The sequence below is a fragment of the Pomacea canaliculata genome, linkage group LG6 (assembly GCF_003073045.1).
Source record: "Pomacea canaliculata isolate SZHN2017 linkage group LG6, ASM307304v1, whole genome shotgun sequence".
Classification (NCBI taxonomy): Eukaryota; Metazoa; Mollusca; class Gastropoda; order Architaenioglossa; family Ampullariidae; genus Pomacea; species Pomacea canaliculata.
In genome coordinates, this window is record NC_037595.1 from 27,488,610 (window position 1) to 27,510,166 (window position 21,557).

The 21,557-nt window shown below is 40.2% G+C and overlaps 1 protein-coding gene across 1 annotated transcript; it reads left to right on the forward strand.

Annotated features, from left to right (window-relative positions):
- The first annotated feature begins 113 nt into the window (after positions 1-113).
- On the forward strand, positions 114-21,237 carry LOC112565596 (centrosomal protein of 57 kDa-like). The gene is given in 10 exon segments (XM_025241142.1): positions 114-438; positions 13,877-14,057; positions 14,653-14,877; positions 15,402-15,646; positions 16,519-16,596; positions 16,861-17,082; positions 17,586-17,660; positions 17,662-17,819; positions 18,095-18,239; positions 19,038-21,237. Coding segments are annotated over 10 exon segments (1,593 nt in total). The 5' UTR covers positions 114-432; the 3' UTR covers positions 19,296-21,237.
- The last annotated feature ends 320 nt before the right edge of the window (positions 21,238-21,557 follow it).

Below are 21,557 nucleotides of genomic sequence, written 5' to 3' on the forward strand. Positions count from 1 at the left end.
TTGTTAGCTCTTTAGAATTAAATTAATTACAAGCAATATTATTATATGTTAATATTTTTTGTGTCATAAAATACGTAAATGAAGCATTTTTATGCTAAAGGATCCATCTATTTTCGATTGTGTGACGAACAGTGTTTATAAAGGTCTTGCGAAGACATATCACATCATCAATCCATTCCAGTAATGAATGCCATACACTTTTATTTCTTAAATTTAACATCTTAATTGGTTGTATCTCTAATTTGGAAAACGTTTTTTTAAAAAAATTATTTTGCTTTTTATAAATGAAAATATATGCAGAAAATAGTAACTTTGCGTGCCCGGATGTGACCTAAAGTGATGTTTACAACTTCCATGTGGCTGGAAAAGGAATCTAGACTGTTGGTCCCTTTGAAGTGATCATATAATTAAACGCCGCATCTGGAAGCACAAATGGGGGTATGTAAAACAACATTATTTAACGCATATAAAAGTATCATTCTTTGTTTTCCTGTGACAAGAGCCATAAGAGTATAACTATTAACTTGCTTCTAAATCTGGCGCCTTCTATACTCTTATGCTAGATTAAAACCAAAAATGTAAGACGTTTGTATAATATAGGTAAACCAAATGTCCTATACTATATCACAAAAACAGAAACGTGCTTTCAAATCAAAGAATAAGCGTTCCTTATTTTATATAAAATATTCAGTTGCTTTAACTTTGTTATTTATATGTTGAAAAAGACCGGAGTCGAGAGTTATTTACGTTGACAACTACATGATAAAGTATCAGTCGACAACAAATGAGAAATATAATGCCGAACATACGTTGCAGATTGAATTATCTACGCTCTCGATAATTTTCAGTCACAAACCAGAAACAAAATCAAAGGATTACGTGACATAAAGAATAGGTTGTACTTGGAAACCGACAGCCCAAAATAAAATACTGTAAAGTTCGCTGTTATCCGTAGCACGACCTAAAATATTTAGTTTTGAGAGTGATCACACTTACACATACTTTAATCTACTTTAGTTGTAGACATGATTTATTCACTTGTTTGCAACTATCAGTGTGTGTGTGTGCGCGCGCGTGCATACCAGTCTGCATAAACTTGTGGATGTGAATACATAGATTATGCTTCTATATATGTCTCTCTCTCTCTCCATATAAATGTGTATATTCACATAAGTTAACTTTCCAATTCATATCACACTGTTTCATATTATTTTATCTACGTTTTTATGATATATGCTTACATAGCTTAGCCTGGGTAAGATTCCATCTCATAACAGACTTTCAGCACTTGGTGCATCCTTTGGCCAGATTGCTCATCTTCCTCAGCAGATTTATGACACTCTCCATCTTTACTGTTTGTTCCCAGATTCCTCTTTGTGTCTTCTATGTTTGTCTTTTATTTTAATGTCTACACAGATGTTTCTCCTTCTATCCTTAGTATTCTGTCCATATCTCTTGACTTAAGCACTGAGAGCATGCTTCTTCATGAGTGTGCTTATGCCCTATATAAATAACTCATTTATTTTTATTATTATAATGTGAGGATGTCTCATTGACAGGTTCACAGGCTCTCTTGTATGGCACCTCTGAAGTGATGTCACTCATTCTCATTTTTTTTTTTTTATCATTCTCTCAGATGTCATAGAAATTGCTCAATATAACATCTTTTTAAATTTTGTGCAATAGTTGACATTTTATAATTGTGTATAATAAACATAAATATAAAGATGATCTTAGAATACACAACCAACCAACCAACAACTGCAACTTTCTCATACACAAAAGACGTATTCTTGGAACTGCAGTTTGCAGTTGCAAAATCACGAGTAGATAATGCTGTTCAATTAAACACACCTAAACATTACCACATCGCTTGCTTTCCAGTCTCTTGAGTAGCCCTAAATGATGATTTAACATGATGATCTTTCGATCATAATTTATTAAAAACTGTCAGCTGGTTGAAGATGTAGGAACATAAGCAGCAAGAAAGGCATAACTGGCTTTCATACAATAGGATGAGAGATTGCACTATTTTTAAAGCTGTTTGTTGATATACTTAGTTTTTGTGTGTAGAGAATCCCATGTATCTTCTACACTTTCCAAACAGAAAGGTTCAAAGGTTGGAATTGCAAAACTTATAAACTTGTTCCTAAATTATATTTTGTGTCTTTGTGCACTGCCAGTATAGTCACAGACAGTGTATTGTTATTATCTTATTTGTTAAGCAGAGAATGATTCTTGAACTACCTCTAATTTTTCATTATCTCATGCCAGGGATTTCCATTTCATCTTTTGTTGTGTTTGAATGGATAGAACTGTGATTTTATGTGAATCCTAAAGTTACATCAGCATGTAATAGCATGCTGTGTAACATGTATTTTGAGGTGGAAGAGGGGGACTTTGAAAAATCTAAAATATGGGTTCTATAATTGTGTTTTAGCTGTTCAGAGCCATGCAGTAACTGATTTTGAATCATGCATACTGAGATCTTTATAGAATGATCACAGCAAAGCAGCACAGCCTGTCTTTGCTTTGATTTCACTGCTGTCTTTGTCTCACAAAACAAATTGTAATCCCTTTCCAAAATACAGTAAATGAGATGGATTATGAAGCGACTTGGGCTTGGCTCGTATGCTTGTTGAACAAGGAAGAACTCTTTGTCAGTCCTCATTTTCATGATCAATCTGCATATCACCAGTCTTCTTGGGCACATAAGGCATTATTGATTCTTGTGAAGCCTTGTTATTTTATATCTGTTGTTGGGGAGAAATTCAATGAATAGCATTTGCTGGATTACACTGCAGCTTTACATAGACGTGCATAATACAAGTTTATAATTATAGCAGATTATGGCAGTCTTCAACTTAAGTTTTCTATTTATATTTAAGCAGCACTTACAAGGTAGCTTAAAGTTAGTATATTGTTGTTATTACCAGGAAACTGTTTGAAATTAGTGCTTTTTTAGGACACTACCAGAAATTTTTTATTTTAAAAGTCATCGGGATTGGGAAAACATTTTTAACATTACAAGAAAATGTTTAGTCGTTTAAAGTCAAGATTGAAGCCAATTGACAAAACACTGGCTAACTGTGAGACCTGAGCCATTGATCAAGATAAAAGAAACAGGCCCTGCCTTATTGAATCATTGCGAGGGGTGGGGGCATCTTGAGCTCACTGCTTCGGTCTTTTTGGGAGGAAGGTTCAGTACTAGACATTTTTGAATCCAGGTTGGTCTTCAGATATCTTTATGAGTCCCTCTCCCCTGTCCACTCCAACTCCTCCTTTGAGTTGACTGCAACTTTGGAAGGACACCATGTTCCCTTGTGGTGGCAGTTAAAACAGCTATTTACCTTAGCCAATATGATGATAGATTATGACAACTGAAGGTTGTCTTTTCATGACTAATCTTTAGGGTGAAGAGAGAGTGTGTGTGTATGTGAGAGAGAGGTAAACCAAGCATGGCGGCTCAATGTTCTTGTTGCCATGGCCATGGTGCGCTGAGCTGTCAAGTGGAACAGACGTGTGGTCCATACAGCAGTAATCACCGTCGCCTGCAAAAACGTTCCATGAGTGAATTCGATCGATGGGCATGTCACCTACGTCTGTGACATCACGCCTTCAAGAACACTTGACTGGATGATAAAATCACAGATTTTGCATAAGCAATGCTACTCAAAGACATCGGACTAGGTTTTTTTAAATTCCTTTTCTCTCCAGAAAAAAATACTGATTAATATGCCAGTTTCACGCTGCCTTTGCTTTATATCGGCAATAGATGCCAAGTAGTTCGCCTGTTGTTCGAATTAATCGTGGACATATATTGTTTTTATCGCTGGCTGCAAGGCTGGCCATTAGCACAAGCAAGACATTTAGTGGGTCGGTCCTTATGAACCTGATGCAAGACGAGGTTTGCTCTCGCTGAGACGTCGTCGTTCAAACACTTCACAAAGTCTCTCATTCACCTGCAGGACTTCTTTGGTGTTGCCAGTATGAGCTGAAGGAACAGTTGTGTTAGTAAAACTTATTTGTTTGCGACTTGGACCCTTTAGTTTACTTCAGAAGAAATAACTGATGTGGTGGGTAATGTCATCGGAGAGAACGGTAGAGGTCTTTATTTCAGGACTCTAACCGGCTGGTGGGAGGGTGATTTCTTTCTCTCACCCCAAATCGTCACAGCAACTGGAATGTATGTCCCTTTGTTATATGTTCACAGAAGATTTCACCCCAACATAATTATTTAAATTACCAAAGCGTTCAGTAGTGGTAGCAGTTCTGTTGTGACGCGATTGAGAGAAGAAGTCGAATATCTTTTTCAGGCATCCCTATCAGCCACGAGCTTGTATATCCCTGATCTGACACGAACCTATTGGCTTGTCCAGACACGGTTCTCGCGCTCTTTTGGCACTAACTGTCGGCGTCATCATCCCCACCCGGTATCTCGTTTTGTCAACTGATAGGAAAGCAGATCTCTTCAGTGCGCTGTCTGATAGACAAACGCCTGTCGTTTTAAAGCCACTTGGGAAAATGGGATAGAGAAGGGGGGAGGTCGGGGTGCATGGGTGCGACACTTAATGGCCAGCCTGGGCATCTAAGAAGGTCTTTGTCTGTGCACGGTATCTGAAACTTTGCGCCTCTTCGTCGGCATGTCGCAGCCTGCCACCGGAGAATGGCTGACAGTCCACACAACTCTCGTTCCAGCCCCATTCCTCTATTCCAGCACTTAACCTGCGTCCACCAGTTGACAGTGTACGGAGGGCCAGAAGTCATTTAGTTTTTCTGGAAGTGATAACTTTTGAGCACTTGTTAAAGTCCGTAGAAATTATTAAAATTTGCTTTTTAAATTGTAAAGCAAAAAAACTAATAATGAACATTTCTTTATATCGCTTTTCCAATGAATAGCTCAGAGCGCTTTTCAGGAGTAATAGACTGATCCACGTAAACGGAATCACTAACAGACAGACATCCACTTTCGCTTGTAACAGTAGACTTCTTGTTACTTCTACAGTAGACACCTACTTACAAAGTAAATACAGACGTGTTATGCACGCTCATGGTGAGGACAGGGTCGCAGTGGTCTCTTTTCTGAGGAAAAAAAAGCGTCTCGATGTCCTAAGTTGATGGTGTTTGATAGAAGAAACATTAGCCTGGGAAACGATCATCGGTATGACGAGGTCTTATCGGTCTTGAACGCTTTTTTGATTGTTGTCCAAGAACAATTTTCTGTTTAAGTGAACACACTCAAAAAATGTAAAAACCAATAATGAGGTTAATGAACCAACTCCATGTGAATGTAGGAGCAGTGAACTGTAAGTGGCTCACCGTCTCTAGGCAAGGCATGTGGAGGAGGAAGTCATCTCGGTCAATCGCCCTCGTCCCGTCGTTGATTTCCGTAAGTGTTGGACAGAGAGAGAGGGGTGGGGGTGGGGGTGTGATTTCGCTGGCTAATTTCGAAAAGCGAATTTTTGTTTCGAAGCCAAGCACACTACCCGCACAACTTAGAAAGCCTGTCTTTTTAATAGAATAGCGAAAAGAATATCCATCTGCCAATATTATTTTTATAACGAAAAATATGTAGATCTTTTTTCAGTATTCCAAACACATGACATGCACACCACGTGATTCTGGCATTAAAGTTCTCTGAAGTCTACATTTTGCAATGTTCATTTTTTTCGTCTTGAGTATGTGTATAGATAAATACCAGGATATTCATCTCCCCGTGAGCACTTTCACCGATATTGCTGCCGTAGTGTCGAGTGGCACTAAAGCTCGGTGAACAGGAGACCGATGCTGAGACCTCGCTATTCTGCCATGGTTGGCAAGCAGTGGGGAGGGTGGGATGACGGGTGGTTGTGTGAACGTGGAAAGACTGGTCGTTGTGTATGCACCATTGGTTTACGGGTGGTTTGGAGCAGATTTATCATTTGGTGGGGACAGATTGTCCACACGGTCGAGAAAGACAGCCACCAGTTTGCTCCAAGCTGTTTTCATATGTTTTCGAAGCTCCTGGTTTTCTCCAAAGATTGAATACACATCTGATCCTGCCTTTGTGGTGGTAGTGATAGGCGTTACTCTGAGAAGCCATTCACAGAAAGTTAAAAGCAACAGAGCATGTTACTACCGTGATAGTTAGCACTGGGCCACCACACCCTTCAAGTTCCACTCGTCAGGACTGTTCTTACTTTTTATTTGAACTTTAAAAGATTCTATAGCCAGCTGGCTTATGATATAAGCTCGTGCTTGTCCTTTATTACGAGTACAGTGAGAATCGTAGATCGGGGGTTCAGATCTTATCTCTGATAACATGTTCTTTCTGGACATGCTGGCCTGGCGTTTTCTCATATAGTCTGGTTGCCTCCCGCTTTGTCCCTCTTATATCTCCCCCCACACACATACACATCACCCCCGCAATACAAAATGACATTTTGCCTTGTTAATTGAAGTCTACCAACCCGCACAACTTAGAGCCGTGATATAGCCCTAGTTGCTGGCACGGCATAAAACACCAACAAACAAACAACCGCACATGTCTTGTTAATAGGATAACGAAAAGAAGATCCGTCTGCCAACAGCTGAGTTGCATTGTCAATCCCGTGTGAACACCCGTCATCAGAATTACTTCCTTAGTCTTTCGTATCATAGCTGTTCAGAACTTTTCAGCTATGTTTTAAATTAAATAATTAATGATTTTAGAGAGATTTCCTCGTTATGAGGCGAGCTCAGTGCGGCGTAAACGAAAGACTTCAAAACGAACGGACAGACAACAGTGCAACAAACACAAGCGTCAGCAGACTGAATGAATGCATAGCAGACATGAACGAACGAGGAAAAGCATTTTTGCTTGATTTATGCCTTTAATTTTAAATAAATATAATATCATTACACGATGATGTTAATGACTTTCAGCTCATTGTGCCGTTGGTACTTCCGCACAATGGCCGAAAGTCTCAAGTGCAGTTGACAGACGATGATCCCCTAACTGTCCAATGTTTCATGGCGCTCAACAAAGGTTGACGTGCGCGCACTCAGCACCTCCACATCGTTCTCCTGTCGTGCTCAATTGGACAATTAGCATGTAAGGCTACCACACGCAGTTTATTCCCTCCAGTGAACCCAAGGTTCTGCCAGTCGACCTTGATTTGCCTCGTGTTTAGAGCGTTGGAAATTCCTGTCATGGATTGAGTTGCTGTGTGAGAAGTTTTGTTGAACGTTTATTTGTTTGTTTTGCTGCAAGGCAGGCATCAGGTGGGTATGCAGGGGCAGATTGATTACAAGCATAGACATGTATACACTATCGTGTAGTTCTCTTGCTACAGAATGTTTGTTGGGTTATAAACGTTCCAGTGTCTGCGATCGAAAGTTATGTATAGTCAGAGACGAGACTTGCTAAGTGTGGTCTGAATAGCCGACCTGCCACAAGATTGGCGAGTCATTTTCAAGCCCCCCAATCCAACGAAGATTTATGAAAGTTAAGCCTAAAATCTTATATCAGCGACTTACGTACTGGGGTCGTAGTGGCGTCCTGTGCAGCAGCAGGAGGCATTAGACACTCAGTGGGACAAACTCTAGACTTTTTTCAAACCACTACCACGATGGCGGCAGAGAGATTAAACAAGAGCTTTCGTGGCTCCGACCCTCGTGTTTGACCGCCTGCGGAACAACATTGAAATGAGTGGTCCATTCTACAGACAAGATGACACATCAGTGCAGATGTTCGCATCCCTAGTTGACAGCCCCTGACGGCTGCGCTTCGCTGTCTTGTGTTTACCCCTGGTTGTGCGCACAGAGCTGCTAAGCCTCGTGGCTTGTGTGCAACTTGTGGAAAGGAAGTGAGGCAGTGCGACGGCAATCAGCGGTAATACCCGACACGGTCATTTCACGCACGCTTTGCTCAAGGGGTGGGCGGGGATGGGGGATGGGTTGGCACGAAAGTAGGTGCACCCAACACAAGCCTCTCTTACAGAAGTCCAGACTAGATTGATTTAACAACAGGCTGGCACGACTTCGCAACATTGTTGGGGCACTCAACCTGTTAACCGCCTATTGCACGGTGTAATGCACCCGTTAACATGCATGCAGCCTCCTATTCCTTGCCTATCCAAAGTCTTACCCGTTGACTTTTGAGTTGAGCTTCAGTGAATAGCAAAGAAAAATATATTTATTTACGTTTATTCGTTTTGTCTGCTATATACCAGCAGAAAAATCTGTTGACGTTATTTTAGATATACACGAGTTTTAGCATCCTTGAAGCGAATAACAGACACATTATTTATTTTGATGGGTAGTTTTACCATGTTGTCTGTTATCAGTGCCCACAGTAAAGAAAAGAAAAAGAAGTTGTGGGGACACACCGTTCTTTGGCACGGCACCGCTCTCTTGTCAAGCAAATCGCCCTGTAGCGAAGGGTCGAATACCCATGCAATGGCTTACAGAATTGCGAACAATCCGCGTACTGTTGTGTTTGCCCTTGCTTTTATTAAACACGAGTTTCGCTTCGGAGAGGTGTATATAACTAGGCTGCAATTTTTTTTTTAAAAAACCAACATACTTAGACGGAGTGCACCTTGGCACGTGTGCGTGGCATTATTAAAGATTTCTTTTTGGCCTACCTCCACCTACCCCTTCTTCTTTTGTGAGTGATCGCATTCCTGACCATTGAGGACGAGCGGGGTGCTGGGTGTAGGTCGATCTACGAGTAGACCCTCTGTCGTGGCAGACCACTGCCGGGGATTTATTGTGAGGCACGTAGCGTTGCAATATGTTGGTGTCTGCCACCACCAAGCGCCAGCGGCCATTCTGGTGAGTGGTGTGGGGTCACCTGCCGGCGCCGGCATAAGCCTGTGATGTTAGGAAAGTGCCAGGTAAATAGTCTGTGCCGCGGGCTGAGCCCAACTAGGTGTTACTACGGTTGTTGTTTGTTTGATTGTTGTTTGCCTCTGATCTTCGTTTGATTTTAATAGAAGGTTCCATCAGGGAACAAAGAAGAAACATGTTTTCTGCGATCGTCTATAGCCACTATTGACTATAGGTCAAGTTTGTTCATATTAACAGTGTCTCGCCTGACCATACATTATCCTTTGTTTGGTGGCAGCTCATCCCTCTCGTGGCCGCTGTTGAAACGGTGTGTATTGTCATAAAATCAGCTTTTATGCTATTTGCCACTCTTCTGCGCTCTTCCGTTCTGCTGTATAATACTCACAGAGCTGAAAAAACCTCCAAACCAACAATCTTGGACACCTCTGCAAACAACCTTCACGCCCTAACACATCTTATATTAATTACGTGGAGTAAGTCTGTCATTTACAGGTGTCATGTTTATGGTGGGCACGTGGTCGTCGTAAACTTTATTAGGAACCTCACTTCTCCTGTATGGGGAGAGGGGGAAGGGTAAACAACTTGAGAAGTTCATCACTGCCCGTATCAAAGCCTTAATCAGTTGTGTACACAGAGGGGTGAAAGAGAATCCCGCTCGGCAGGCAGGCGACAAGAAGACGAGAAGGGTGGGGAAGGGGTGTAGCTCTCGTCAACCGAGGGAGGAGAGGGGGTGGCAGAAGAGAAAGCGAATGGTGCCGCTACCACTGGCTGTCTTTTGCCGCAAGCCAGTGATTTATGTGCGAGCGATCGGCAAAGCCCGGGTTCCCTTCTCTGCCTCGCCGCTCTATTTACGACGGCGATCTTTGTCGAAGAGCGGGGGGAGGAATCTCGTGGACAAGAAGAATCACCTCCCGAGACTGGAGTGGTGCCGTCGAGTGTCGTTGAAGGGCTGACGAGGACTTGTGGACATTTCCCCCTTCTCCCCCACTAGTCATCTCGTAGTAACACAGAATGGTGTTTAGAGGCCAGCGCTCGGCAGTGGGTTAGTCCTGAGACTGGACATCGCCGCGCTTTGCTGACTTGACTGAGCACCACGCCCCGACAGCCAGAGGGTATGTAATCATTCATAGCTCGTATTGACTTGCGGTATGGATTTTGCCTTCAGTTTCAATTTAATAATGGTGTGGACTTGAGCGGGTATCGCGGCATCGTTTCGTCGAATAGAGGCTTCGTCCTGTCCATGATGTGTTGGCAGCTCTTTGTTTTGGGTTTGTTTGTTTTTTTCCCATTATCTATACCCTCACATGAAATCTGATTTTTCACTGATTTCAGATAAGAGATGCGTGTGGTGTTGGGACTGGAGAAGGAGGGTGGGAGGGATATAATTGTGTGCCCTGGGATTGTATTTCTTGCACCTGAACGTGAAATATTGAGTGTAGAGTCTCAGAAAGGTTCAGCATGAAATATGGTCAGTCGCCTGGGCGGTGGGACGTGAAATATTGTCTACAATGTACAACAGGCATGAAGTAGTCTACAGTCTCAAAATACAGAAATATTTTGGGGAAATATTAAGCTTTGAGTCTCCAGCAGGGCTCATCGGGAAATATCAGATAAGTTCAGTGTGAAATATAATGTTTAGAGTTTCTAGAAAGGTGGTTTAGTTCTTCCTTAGAGGGTCATGGTGAAACACTGTCAAGACACACTAGAAAGTTTCTAGAGTCTACAGAGAGATTCATTGTATGCCTTTAATCTTAGAGTTCATTATGAAATATTATGCCTCTGGTCTTCATCGTGGCCTAGAGTCCCCAGAAGGAAAAATAAATCACAGTAACATGTTTTAAGTTCAAACCTGGATTTGTGATAAGTGCTTCGTTATCCTTCTAAAAGACTTGTAAAAGAGTTGAGTATATTAAGTGCAGAATAACCGCTCAGATACGCCGCTCTAAAATAAATTCTCCAGTGGTTTCAGCGTACACGTTTCTTCAGCTACTTGCAGTGCCTGCTGTGTACCCCAACTAGGTGTTGCTTCGGGGTGGGGTGAGGACCAAGGGTCGAGAACGACGTGTCGTTAAAAAACTGAAGGGGCTCAACTAGACCACACGAACAAGTCAGCGACCAACGAGTTCGCTACAACAGGCTTTGGAACTAAGAGATTAAACAGAATAAAAGAGCTGTCCTGTCCGTTCAGAATGGTCGGCCCAAACGACAGGAGTCCCGTGCCTGCTGGTGGCGTTGTCATGAAACAACTATGTGATTAATATCTCGGCCAGATTAGTTCTATTATACTATTATAACGGGGCCACTCCTGCGGCGCCGGCTAAAAGTCCACCCCGCTATACTATCCAGAAAAGGGGGGGGGGGTCAAGTTTGGTTCGGTATTGAGAGTTATGTGGGCAAGCAGGGAGAGAGAGGGATGTGTCCCATACACTTGTGCAGAGTTGTTTGTTTTTGCATCTAACCGTGCACGTGGTGTCATCCCAGACTCTATGCAGTCTTAGGAGAGTTTTATTTTCCTTAAAGGCCGAAGTTTTCCTATCTGAAGGAATTGAGTGGTATCGCCCGTGCGAGGGAAGGTAGGAGTACAGGTAGGAGTACACGCGGTGCGGACTGCCAGCGGCCAGTCGTCTTCAATTACAACCCGGACAAAAGGCGGGGTGGACATCACAGGCACCGCCGAGTAGCTTGGCCATAAAACCCGACCATTGTACTAGCCGCAGGCTCTGAGCGCTGAGGCGAAACGACTTCTATCTGACCCTACTGTCAGAGTTAGGACTGAGTGTATTCTCCACAAACAAGCAAAACTAGAATATATGTAGGAGAGAAGAATGAACAGCGCAACTGACACAAACATAAAAACAACTGAATTTTCAAACTTTAATTTTATTGCTTTTTTTATCTGTCTTTTTATCTCTTATCTTTCTTTCCTCATAAGCGGGGATATCAATAGTCGGCTTGCCAAGTTTTGAGTGCGACGTGCATGTACACTAGTGTTCACACTGTAGTATTATTATTTTATTTTCCGGTTGCTATGTACACATTGTTTCTTACACTCTCCATCTGGAAAATGACAGTCGTGTCCATCTCATGAATTCCACGTCCTTTCAACTACACCATTTTCTTACCACACTCTGCACTTACGTGTACACACCGCTGTTAGTTTGGCTCTGGTGTGCATGTCATCCTCCGTTAGGACAACCAAAGATGATCAACACATGTCCACCCATTTTTGAAATCTTCACTTTGAGCCAAGAGGTGCACGAGACTGAATGTGTATGCACGTGACATACAATGTTATTCACCTTGTACTCACCAACAGACAAACATGGACCGTGGGGCCGCTGTTGTAGATGGTGAATGGGCTCTGTGTTACAGGTGTGAATTGTTGCCTATTTGTAAAGGTACGAACATTGCACTCAAAACAGATGTATTTTATGTCAGTCACCAGGGGAAAATATTGAATATTATCATCCCTTATCAGTGAAGAAAGATATAGAGAGATATAAACAGATAGACGAAAGCATTCAAAATAAAGTTTTAAAATGCGGTTGTCTTTGTGTTTGTGTCATTTCCGCTGTTCATCTCTTTCTCCCTTATTTTTATTTGATGGAGAATACATTCAATTGTCGGTCCTAACCCTGACAGTATGTTCAGTTGCAAACCGTTTCACTCCACCTTTCTAACCGCCAACACCAAGAACTCGGCTGAGAAAGACGGTTTATCGCTTGCGATCTCCACTTTGCCTCGGGGCCAGGGTAGCAATTAGGGAAGACTGACCGCTGGTACTGACCCCGTGTACTCCTACCTTCCCTCGCACGGGCGAAACCATTTGAAAACACGCCCATTTCGACTTCGGCCTTTAAAGTAAGAAAATTTCCTGAAAATTTATAGTTAGGAAGAAAGAGAGAATATGTGTGCGCATGTATTACGTCGCACTTCTGAGGGATGAAAAAATAAGAAGAGGATAGACTGAAGGTAGGACGACGGACTGAAGCCGAGGTGAGGAACGGGGTGGAGTTGTGAGAAGGTGAGTTCATGCCCGAGAGTGCTTCTCGCTTTTCGCAGGCCGCCTACACGCGCCGCCCATGAGGGCGCTTGTTATTCTCTCGCTGCAGGTGAAGCGGCAAGGTGACGCAAAAGATAAACTGAACCTGACCCCAGACTTCACTTTCTCTGGCTGGCGTCAAGACCAGACACGTTCCTCCACCTTTCTGTCACAGCTCACGGAGCCTCGGGTCCGGTTCTCTTAACCTTTCTTATTGTCCTGTCTAACGTTTATTGTGCAGTCTTTTCCCCACACATATTTTGTCTGTCCGACTCATTATTTGTTTTTGAAGTTTATGTAAGTGTTAGGGGATGTAGAGGAGATAGAAGAATGGATTTGGGTGAATAGGGTGTAAGCTTAACTTCTTGGCGTACATGCATTGATAATTTGAATCTTTTAACACTTTGTGTGCACCCCTCCCTTGCCATTCCTGTGGGTATTTGTGGCAGAACAGGACAGAGTAATGGTACCAAGTAATTACAAAACGTTGTGAGGGCTACAGAAGAAAATGTGGGGGCTCAAGAGTTGAAGAGTTCACAAGGAATAAAACTAAATTATTTTTTTTTAATTGAAACATGGAACTAATATCAAAACCAGCTCACTGCTGTTGGGATTGTGAGATGATTGCTTTGTTATTTTCATTTTCAAATGTTTGCTAACCTACCTTCACGGTGTAATTAAATGCACAATTCTGCCTTTCAAAAAAATTATTTTAGTACGCTGGCTCCATGTGTTTTCTGTTGTACACCAGTAATTGAGGTTTATGTTTGTACATTTTCTTACACTTACTTGTATGCAACAGAATTTAGTTCTTTTAAAAACACCTAAAAATTGATCATTGGCTGACTTGTGCTGTGTTACATTGCTAATCCCTATTCATCAAGAAAGTCTTGTATCACTCTTTGGTATGCAGGACAGCATTAGCTCACTTTCCCACTTTCCTATACCGCCCCTTGTTGAGATTCACCTGAGACTTTAGACAAATGCATATGAGTAGCATTGATTTTGTTTGTACTGCTGCAGGAGCCAGCGAGAGTGGAGGTCCCTATGTCTGCTGCTGTGACCAGTGGGGTAGTTAACGGGCTGGACAACTCTGTAGATGTGTCCTTTCTCAGGTATCCTCCTCACAGACCATTTATTAACTCCAGCTACCAGCGCTCCCCCAGCAAGGCAGTCATGTCTTACCCTGAGACTAACAGAGATGGTAAGGATTTATTCTGTGTTAAGAAAAGCTTCTTCTGCTTTTTCTTTTTCAATGTGAAGAGATTTTTTTTAAAATTGTGGTCATTGCATGCAGAAAATGGTTTGAAATAGAACTTAAAACAACATAACCCAGTACTTGAAAATTATGGAATTGTGTCTGGAATTATAGTACCTCACAATTTTTTGTTTATGAAAACACTTTATAGTTTATAGTTTAGAATAGATAACACTTCCCTAGAGTGTCCTTTGTGTAGTTTTTAAAAAATATGCCATTGGGGAAAAAAAACTTGGGCAGCATGACTGGTTTGTGTAAAACTTTCCTTTATTTTTCTTAAGTCAAGAAACCATTATTAGCAGTAATTATTAGAGATTTCTTTCAGTCTGGTACACAATGACAATGAGCACTAACGTTAAGGAGCAGTAAATCTGCAACACAGGAAAATGTATTAAGTTGCAGTGATATTTGATTACAAAACTAAAGCATTTTAAAGTAAAAGTGCCTACAACTGTTGTACTTGCATGTCCAAGTTCATATAAACATCTGTTCTGCAAAAAGTCACAAATAACATAAATGTATTATCTATTGATGTTTACAGGAGTCTTGTCAGCCCTACGCACACTGCAGGAAAAGATGCAGAAATTAGAGTTAGACAAAAGAAATGCAGAGTCAAAGCTTCATACTTTGGAAATAGAAACCGATGTGTACAGAAACTCTTTGAACCAAAATGGCCAGGATGCTGACACACCACGTGGGGAGGCTGCTTATTCAGGGACAAACAGCAGCAGCACTGCTCCATCACTGAGAGATCTTCCAACAAAAGGTAGACCGCATTTTTATTTATTATTCTTGAAAGTACATGATATCAAGAACGTAGAGACTGCATGCATGGTATTAAAAGTAGAGGGATTGATGGCTGACCTAAGTGTGTAGCGAGGAGAGGTGAGGCAACTGTGTGGTAAGCGCAGTCTAACAGACTCATCTGTGAAGCGCAAGGGTCGTCATGCTTGGCATAATATTCTGGCTGAAGATATAAATCCTCTTCACATTTTCCACACTATCAAAAGGGAGCTATAGTTTCACACATTTCATCTAAGAAACTGGCTAGTGCATACCAACTTATTTCTTTTCTAAAATGCCACTGTAATGAAGACTTGGTGGGATATATCAGAACAAGACCTTCATTTAAAACTGTGTCTGTAATCTCTTGGTGAATTTTTGTTTACTAATGTGCCTTTGATCATTTTTACTTTTGAAATTGTAAGGAGTTGTGATCAAAACAATTAAAAGAAAAAATATGTTTATATCTTTACATCCCATTAAATTTTGAGATTTGTTGTTGTGCAGATTTGGAGTTGCAGTTGTCCTCAGCAGAAACACGATGTCAGCTGCTGGAAAAACAGCTGGACTACATGCGTAAAATGGTGCACAATGCTGAACGGGACCGTTCAGAAGCCCTGCAGAAAGCCAACACACTGCAGCATCAACATGAACCGTCGCCATTGAAACCAGACTACCATGCTCAGCTTGATAGAATAAGCGAGCTGGAGCGAGACCACCTTCGGCTGACAGCCACACAGACACTAGCTGAGGTAATTAAATATCTCAATTTGCATGGAAATATTGTTGTAAAAAATTCCCTGAGAAATTTCTTAATTGAAGTGATTTATAAGTTTACAAGGAGCAATTACGTAATAATTCACAGAGAAATCCTTAGTCAAGACAATCTGAATCAGTAAGTTTAAAGAAGCAGTTCTGTCATGTGTAGTTTGCACAGAAAATCTATAACAACAAAATGGCGTTTTTCCATAGTCTAATTTTCCTACTTAACATATTAAAACAAAATGTGGTTCGAAAGAAAGTTAAACTCTTTCTTTTATTCTGTATCGTTTGCAGTTTAGTTTCTGCATGATTTAAATGTGTGATCAACAAGCCTGCATTGCTTTCCATTGCAGTGCAAAATGTTGCTGATTCCCTTCACTTTATTTTTGTCAGTTTTTTAAATGAACCATCTTCGGCTTAAAGTAATTTTCATGTTCTGTGACACTTTGCTGTCACTTTTTAAGATATAAATTAAGATAGGGCACAGACCACAATTCAAATAGAGGGCAAGATTCCATATCTGTGATGGTTTATTTTTGGTTGCTAACTCATTGCATTCAAAAGAGTAACAACCGCTTTGACTGGGCACTAACAAAAATAACTATCAAACCTGAGAAGACTGGTATGGTGCATACACCTGTTAAACTACACAAACTTTTTCTGTATACACATGCACATAAAAAGAGGAACTTGCATATTAAACTGTTAAAGAGAATTCAAAAGGTGTATACAACTCTAAACTAGGTTGATTTAAAAGTAGATGAACATATGACACCACTGGCCCTTACATGTGTGTAAAATAGATTATTTTAATTAGATGAGAGTGATAGGCACTGTAGTTATTGTTGCTTTCTGTTTGAAGGCCAAGATAAAGGAACTAGAGGAAAAGCTGAGAGAGGAGCGACTTCATCGGCAAGTGCTGCAAGAGAGAGCAATAGATGTGAGTTAAGGCAAAGGCTAAATATATCTTAATATACCTATTACCATTCTCATCTTGTCACTTTCTTCTTACATTTTTTTTTTCATTTTAGTTTTCCTCATGTTTCACAGTAGTTTTCTTTAACAGACACATAGGTGTCTCTCACGTATATGTGTGTGTTTGAGTATGTGTGCATGCAAATATGTATGAGGTGGAGAAGGGTGAGAGAAAAATAGAAGAAAAAGCAGTGTCTGAGTATTTCCTTATTGTCATTGTTTTTCTTAGCTGGAAAGTGTAGCAGTTTCCCACAGACTGCTCCTTGACACAACACCAGAGTCTGAAGAAAGGAGAGATGAAAGCACAAAAAAAAGGACACACAGTAGTAGGTCTGTAGCCACTAAGAAGAAAAAGAAAAAAGTTGCAGGAAAGAAGCCAGCATTAGCCAAGCCTGAGCCAATGAAACACTATCGATTAAATTTGGCAGAGATTCCATTTGTTGCAGGGAAGGTAATTCAGAGAGTTTTCATTGACATGCCTTTCACTGCCTATTTTTTTGTGTAAGAAAAAGAGAGCGAATATGGGATTGGATGACTTCTTTCAGTTTTTTGTAATGTCAAATGTGTTTTCATTTTTAGCTAAAGTAAACTGCTTTCTGAATAGACTATTGATCATGGGTATTCAGCATGAAAGTCATTGTTATGATTATGCAGTGCATGCATAAAACTGGACTTTCATTTACATTCAAAACTATTTTCTGCAGTGATCTCTAAGAATCTTATGACAATATTTTTAATGCAATCAGAACTTTTCTCTGAGGTTATCAAAGAAATTGGTAAATGAGAACTTCAGTGGAAAATTCCACAGTGTCCCATGATTGAAAGATGATGTTAATTCAGTTTTAGTAAACTCTGAATCTCATTTCTGTAATATTGAAAACAGTAGTCTCTCCTGCAGTACAAAGCAGGCATTAAGGAAAAGAGTCCAGGTTTGTTTTTGCTCCCCCACGCTAGGCAACAACACCAAGCCATGCAGTTGGGGCTAATGTGCAGAAAGTGTTGTCAATAATGAAGCGGCACAATCTCGCCTCTCTGTTCTTCCCTCTACAATGGTCACAACCATGGAGCGGAGGGGTCTGGAAGCCATAATAACTCCCCTAGCCACTCATCGTCTTCCAGTATCAGTCTCGATCAGGACTTGACAGACCTTCTGTCACAGCTGCAGGATGAGCTTGGTCAGCTTGGTTTGTAAGTACATTGTTAGCACAGCCAAGTCACTCTTCAGTAATGCCTGCTGATTCTTAACTCCTTCAGGACATCATGTTGTGCATATTGATTGTAGATATTTGTCTTATCTGTGTCATCCTGTCTCGATTAACTCTTTACAGTTTGGAATGGCATTCTTGATTGTGTATGTTTAACTGAACTGCAAAGAATTACACAAAATGGTTGTCTTGCATTATATTTTGATGTTAATTATGGTTTTGAGGGGATAGATGAGGTAATGATCTGCTTTTTGACAGTGAACACCAGGAGCTGATGCACCAGGTTAGTGAAGCTCGAGATCCTCGGATTAGAGAGGACTTGGAGAGAGAGCTTGACGGTCTTGTTGTTAGAATGGAAGCTAAGGCCCAACAAATTTCGAGAGTCAGGCTTCACCAGCAGAAGGTATAATCCAAAATTCTTTTAAGCTTGATCGGTTCAAGTTGATTAAAGTGTTTACAGTTAATATTTTTTTATTGGGGGCATTGGATACATTCTTGTTCGGGTGGTAAAAATAGACAGGAAAAGAGTAAAGTTCAAAATTTCTTTACAAATAGGGGAGTTTCTATCTGTGTGATGTTTTTACTGGTTCAAGTTCAGTTTTTAAATTTTTGGTCATCTTCCTTGGTAATAGTAATTGCCTTCATTTTCTAAGAAGTTATAAAATTTTCCACATAAAACCAAAATGGTTTCATTATTGCTGAGGATTTGTTTTGTTGAACAAGAAGATATAAAAAAAATTTGCAAATGGAACTGGTAGAACAAAAGTGTCTAGGTGTTATCATACATGAAAGTGTGATCACATATAAAATATATAAAGACAAAGGTAAAAGTGGTCTCATAACCTTATACATGTATCATAGAAAAGAGAAATGCTAGAGTCCCCACTTAGGGCCAGATTTGTGTGAGTGTGGCACTCATTTCCTATTCCTTGTTGCCTTATTTTCCTCAATCCTCTATGAAGTTGGATATCCCTTTCACAGCTGGGTGAGTTGGTGAAAGTGCGTTGCATCACTTGGTTATCGAACTGGCTAATATGCTCTCCCATGGGTTTGGAACCCACTGGTCTAACCACTAGTTTATCCACACTTTATCTCCCATAAAATATGCAAAGCAAGTAAAGCCAGCCAAGAGTTAGAGATGTTATTTGTTTAACAGCTGTTACCAGGATTTATTTTGTTTTCTGTTCCTATACAAATACAGTTAGAGGATGCCAAGAGACAGTTGAGAAAGCATGGGAAGAAGACAGCTTCATCAGAAGCTACTCCTCGGCCTCATTCAGCAATGGGCCGTCTTGCGAATAATCACAAATCCCCTGAAAGTGACAGATGCAGATCTCACAGTGCTACGAGAAAAGGTTGTCTGTATAGACAAAAGCCAGCACCCCCAACTCTAAATGTACTCAAAGACATGAAGAAGCTTCAGACAACTTTGCGACGAGATGACTTGAGCTGGGAGTGATAATGGCACAATATATGTGTGTGTGTGCGTGCGTGTGCGGGTGCGTGCTACTGTTCCAATCTCGTTTAGTCAGCTTCAGCAGTTTTTAAAACGTGTGGTGATATCAGTACAATTGCATCTGAATTTATAGACCTGCGAGATGTTTGGTCATTTGGTTCATGGTGTTCTGGAAGCTTCCTGTTTATACCATTGCTACACTTTTCTGTAAAAAAAAAAGCATGTAGGAAATGGTCTCAGGATTACATAACCTTGGCACTTGAGCCTTGTCACCATGCTTGGAGATGGGACTCCCTTTTGACTTTCAGTGCAAGAAAATTATGATAAAATGTCTGATGAATTTTCTGTGGATTGGAGCAGAGTTGACATTTGGTGTTCCAGATATTTTGTGCAAAATGATTGGACAGATATGGTGCTGTCTCTTTAAATCAAGTGCTAGTTTCTGCAGCAATTTTGTGACAGCTAGGGCAGCAGTTGGGCTTCATGTGTTAATAAACATTGTGCCTTAGGGCTTAAGATGGACTTTTCTGCAATGGATGGCATACTTTTGTCACAGCAGAATAGGTAAGAGTATGTTCTTTTTATATTTTACTCTTTGTTGTCCATTTTTTCTTGCCTGGCCACTGAATGAACAGGGTTCTTTAATAAGACATATTCAAGGAAACGATAATGACTTAATACACTTAACAGTCTTTTAAAAGTATTTTTATCACAATAGGATTTAGGATTCTGTTTTTTCAGCTCACAGTGCTAAGACACCAAAGTTTGTGGTGATGTTAATATTTATCAAAAATGATAAAAGAATGAGAAAATGATTATAATAAAATAACTGTTCTCTAGAATAAAGTGTTTGCTTATAGCGAATGTAGAAGAGGTGCACTTTATTTAGTATGTCTTCCATCTCTGTTTTTAAAATGCCTTCATATGATCAACTATAGATCTTTGTCTTTGTTTGTGTTGTTTGGCAAAAATTGTTCGTAGATTTGTCAGTGGTTATTACAACCTTAGCACACTTCAGGGAATTATCTTTTTAAGGAAAATGTTATATAAGAGAAAAAATGCATTTAATGTAGTAAAATCCAACTTTTGCTATGTATTTTGCTCTCCTAAGTACATCCCTAGTTCCATAATCAAAATTTGACATTATTTTTATCGTTTCTGTGTTTATATACATATGTTCCCCACATATTGTATTTACAACTAGAAAAAAATGTTTGTATGAAAGAGAACTTCAAAATTACACATCTAACAGTTGAAGATGACAGTAAGGCAGTGTAGTAACTACATATTCAGATAGATTCAATTAATCAGCTGTATTGTGTTGTTTCATTATATTTGTATGCAAATGTTCCCAGGTTTCAGACTAACATGTTAACCCTATCTATCAACTGACTACTGTAGGAAAATATGTTATCAATCTGCTATGTTATGTTTGTTTCTGTCATTTTCATACGACTGCTTATTCAACATTTTTGTTTTAATGCTCACTGAATGATCTGGCAAATTTCCGTCCAGCCAGTTAAAAATGTGATATGTGAATGTTGTGGACATTATTTATACTTTTTGAAATACAGTTTTCATTCCAGTGTATGTTTGCTGCCACTCATTGTCACCCACCCTTGACAGAGGGTTACTGTATTTGGGGCTGGGCACTAGGAAGAGGGTGGGTTGTAGGGAGTTACTTTACGCTTTTAAGCTTCTGTAGTTTGTTAAACCTTTGGCAAACATATTTTACACATTGGGATGAGAGGCTGCATGCAATTGCTGACTTAATGTTTATTTTAATGCATATGATTATTAAATTGTGTGCATTTATATTGTTTAAGAGAGGTTTTAATAAGGGTTACAAAATTTGCTTTGGACCATCCTCTTCTTTTTATATATAAATGCCACTCATTTGAAAATCTTTTTTACAACAATAAAGTTGTTGTCAGAAATTTACAAATTGTTGTGTTGCCCAGTTTTGTTTTGTTTTTGTTTTTTGTTTTTTTGTTTTTTTGTATGCCATAAAGCTGCATAGATAAACATGAATAGACAATCTTATAAATAAAACAGTGAGTTAGGGTTTTTTCACTATGAAATCCAACTTGTACAAAATATTTTCTTTTACTATGACTGGAAAACAGTTACAAGGCTTTGAAAAAGTGGTTTTCTACTTAATATAAAAATTTACAGTCTAAGGTATGTTTTGTGGCCACAATTTTGCCAAAAATAGAGATTTGAGATTTTTGCTACAGCTGAGGATTTATGATTATTCTGATTATT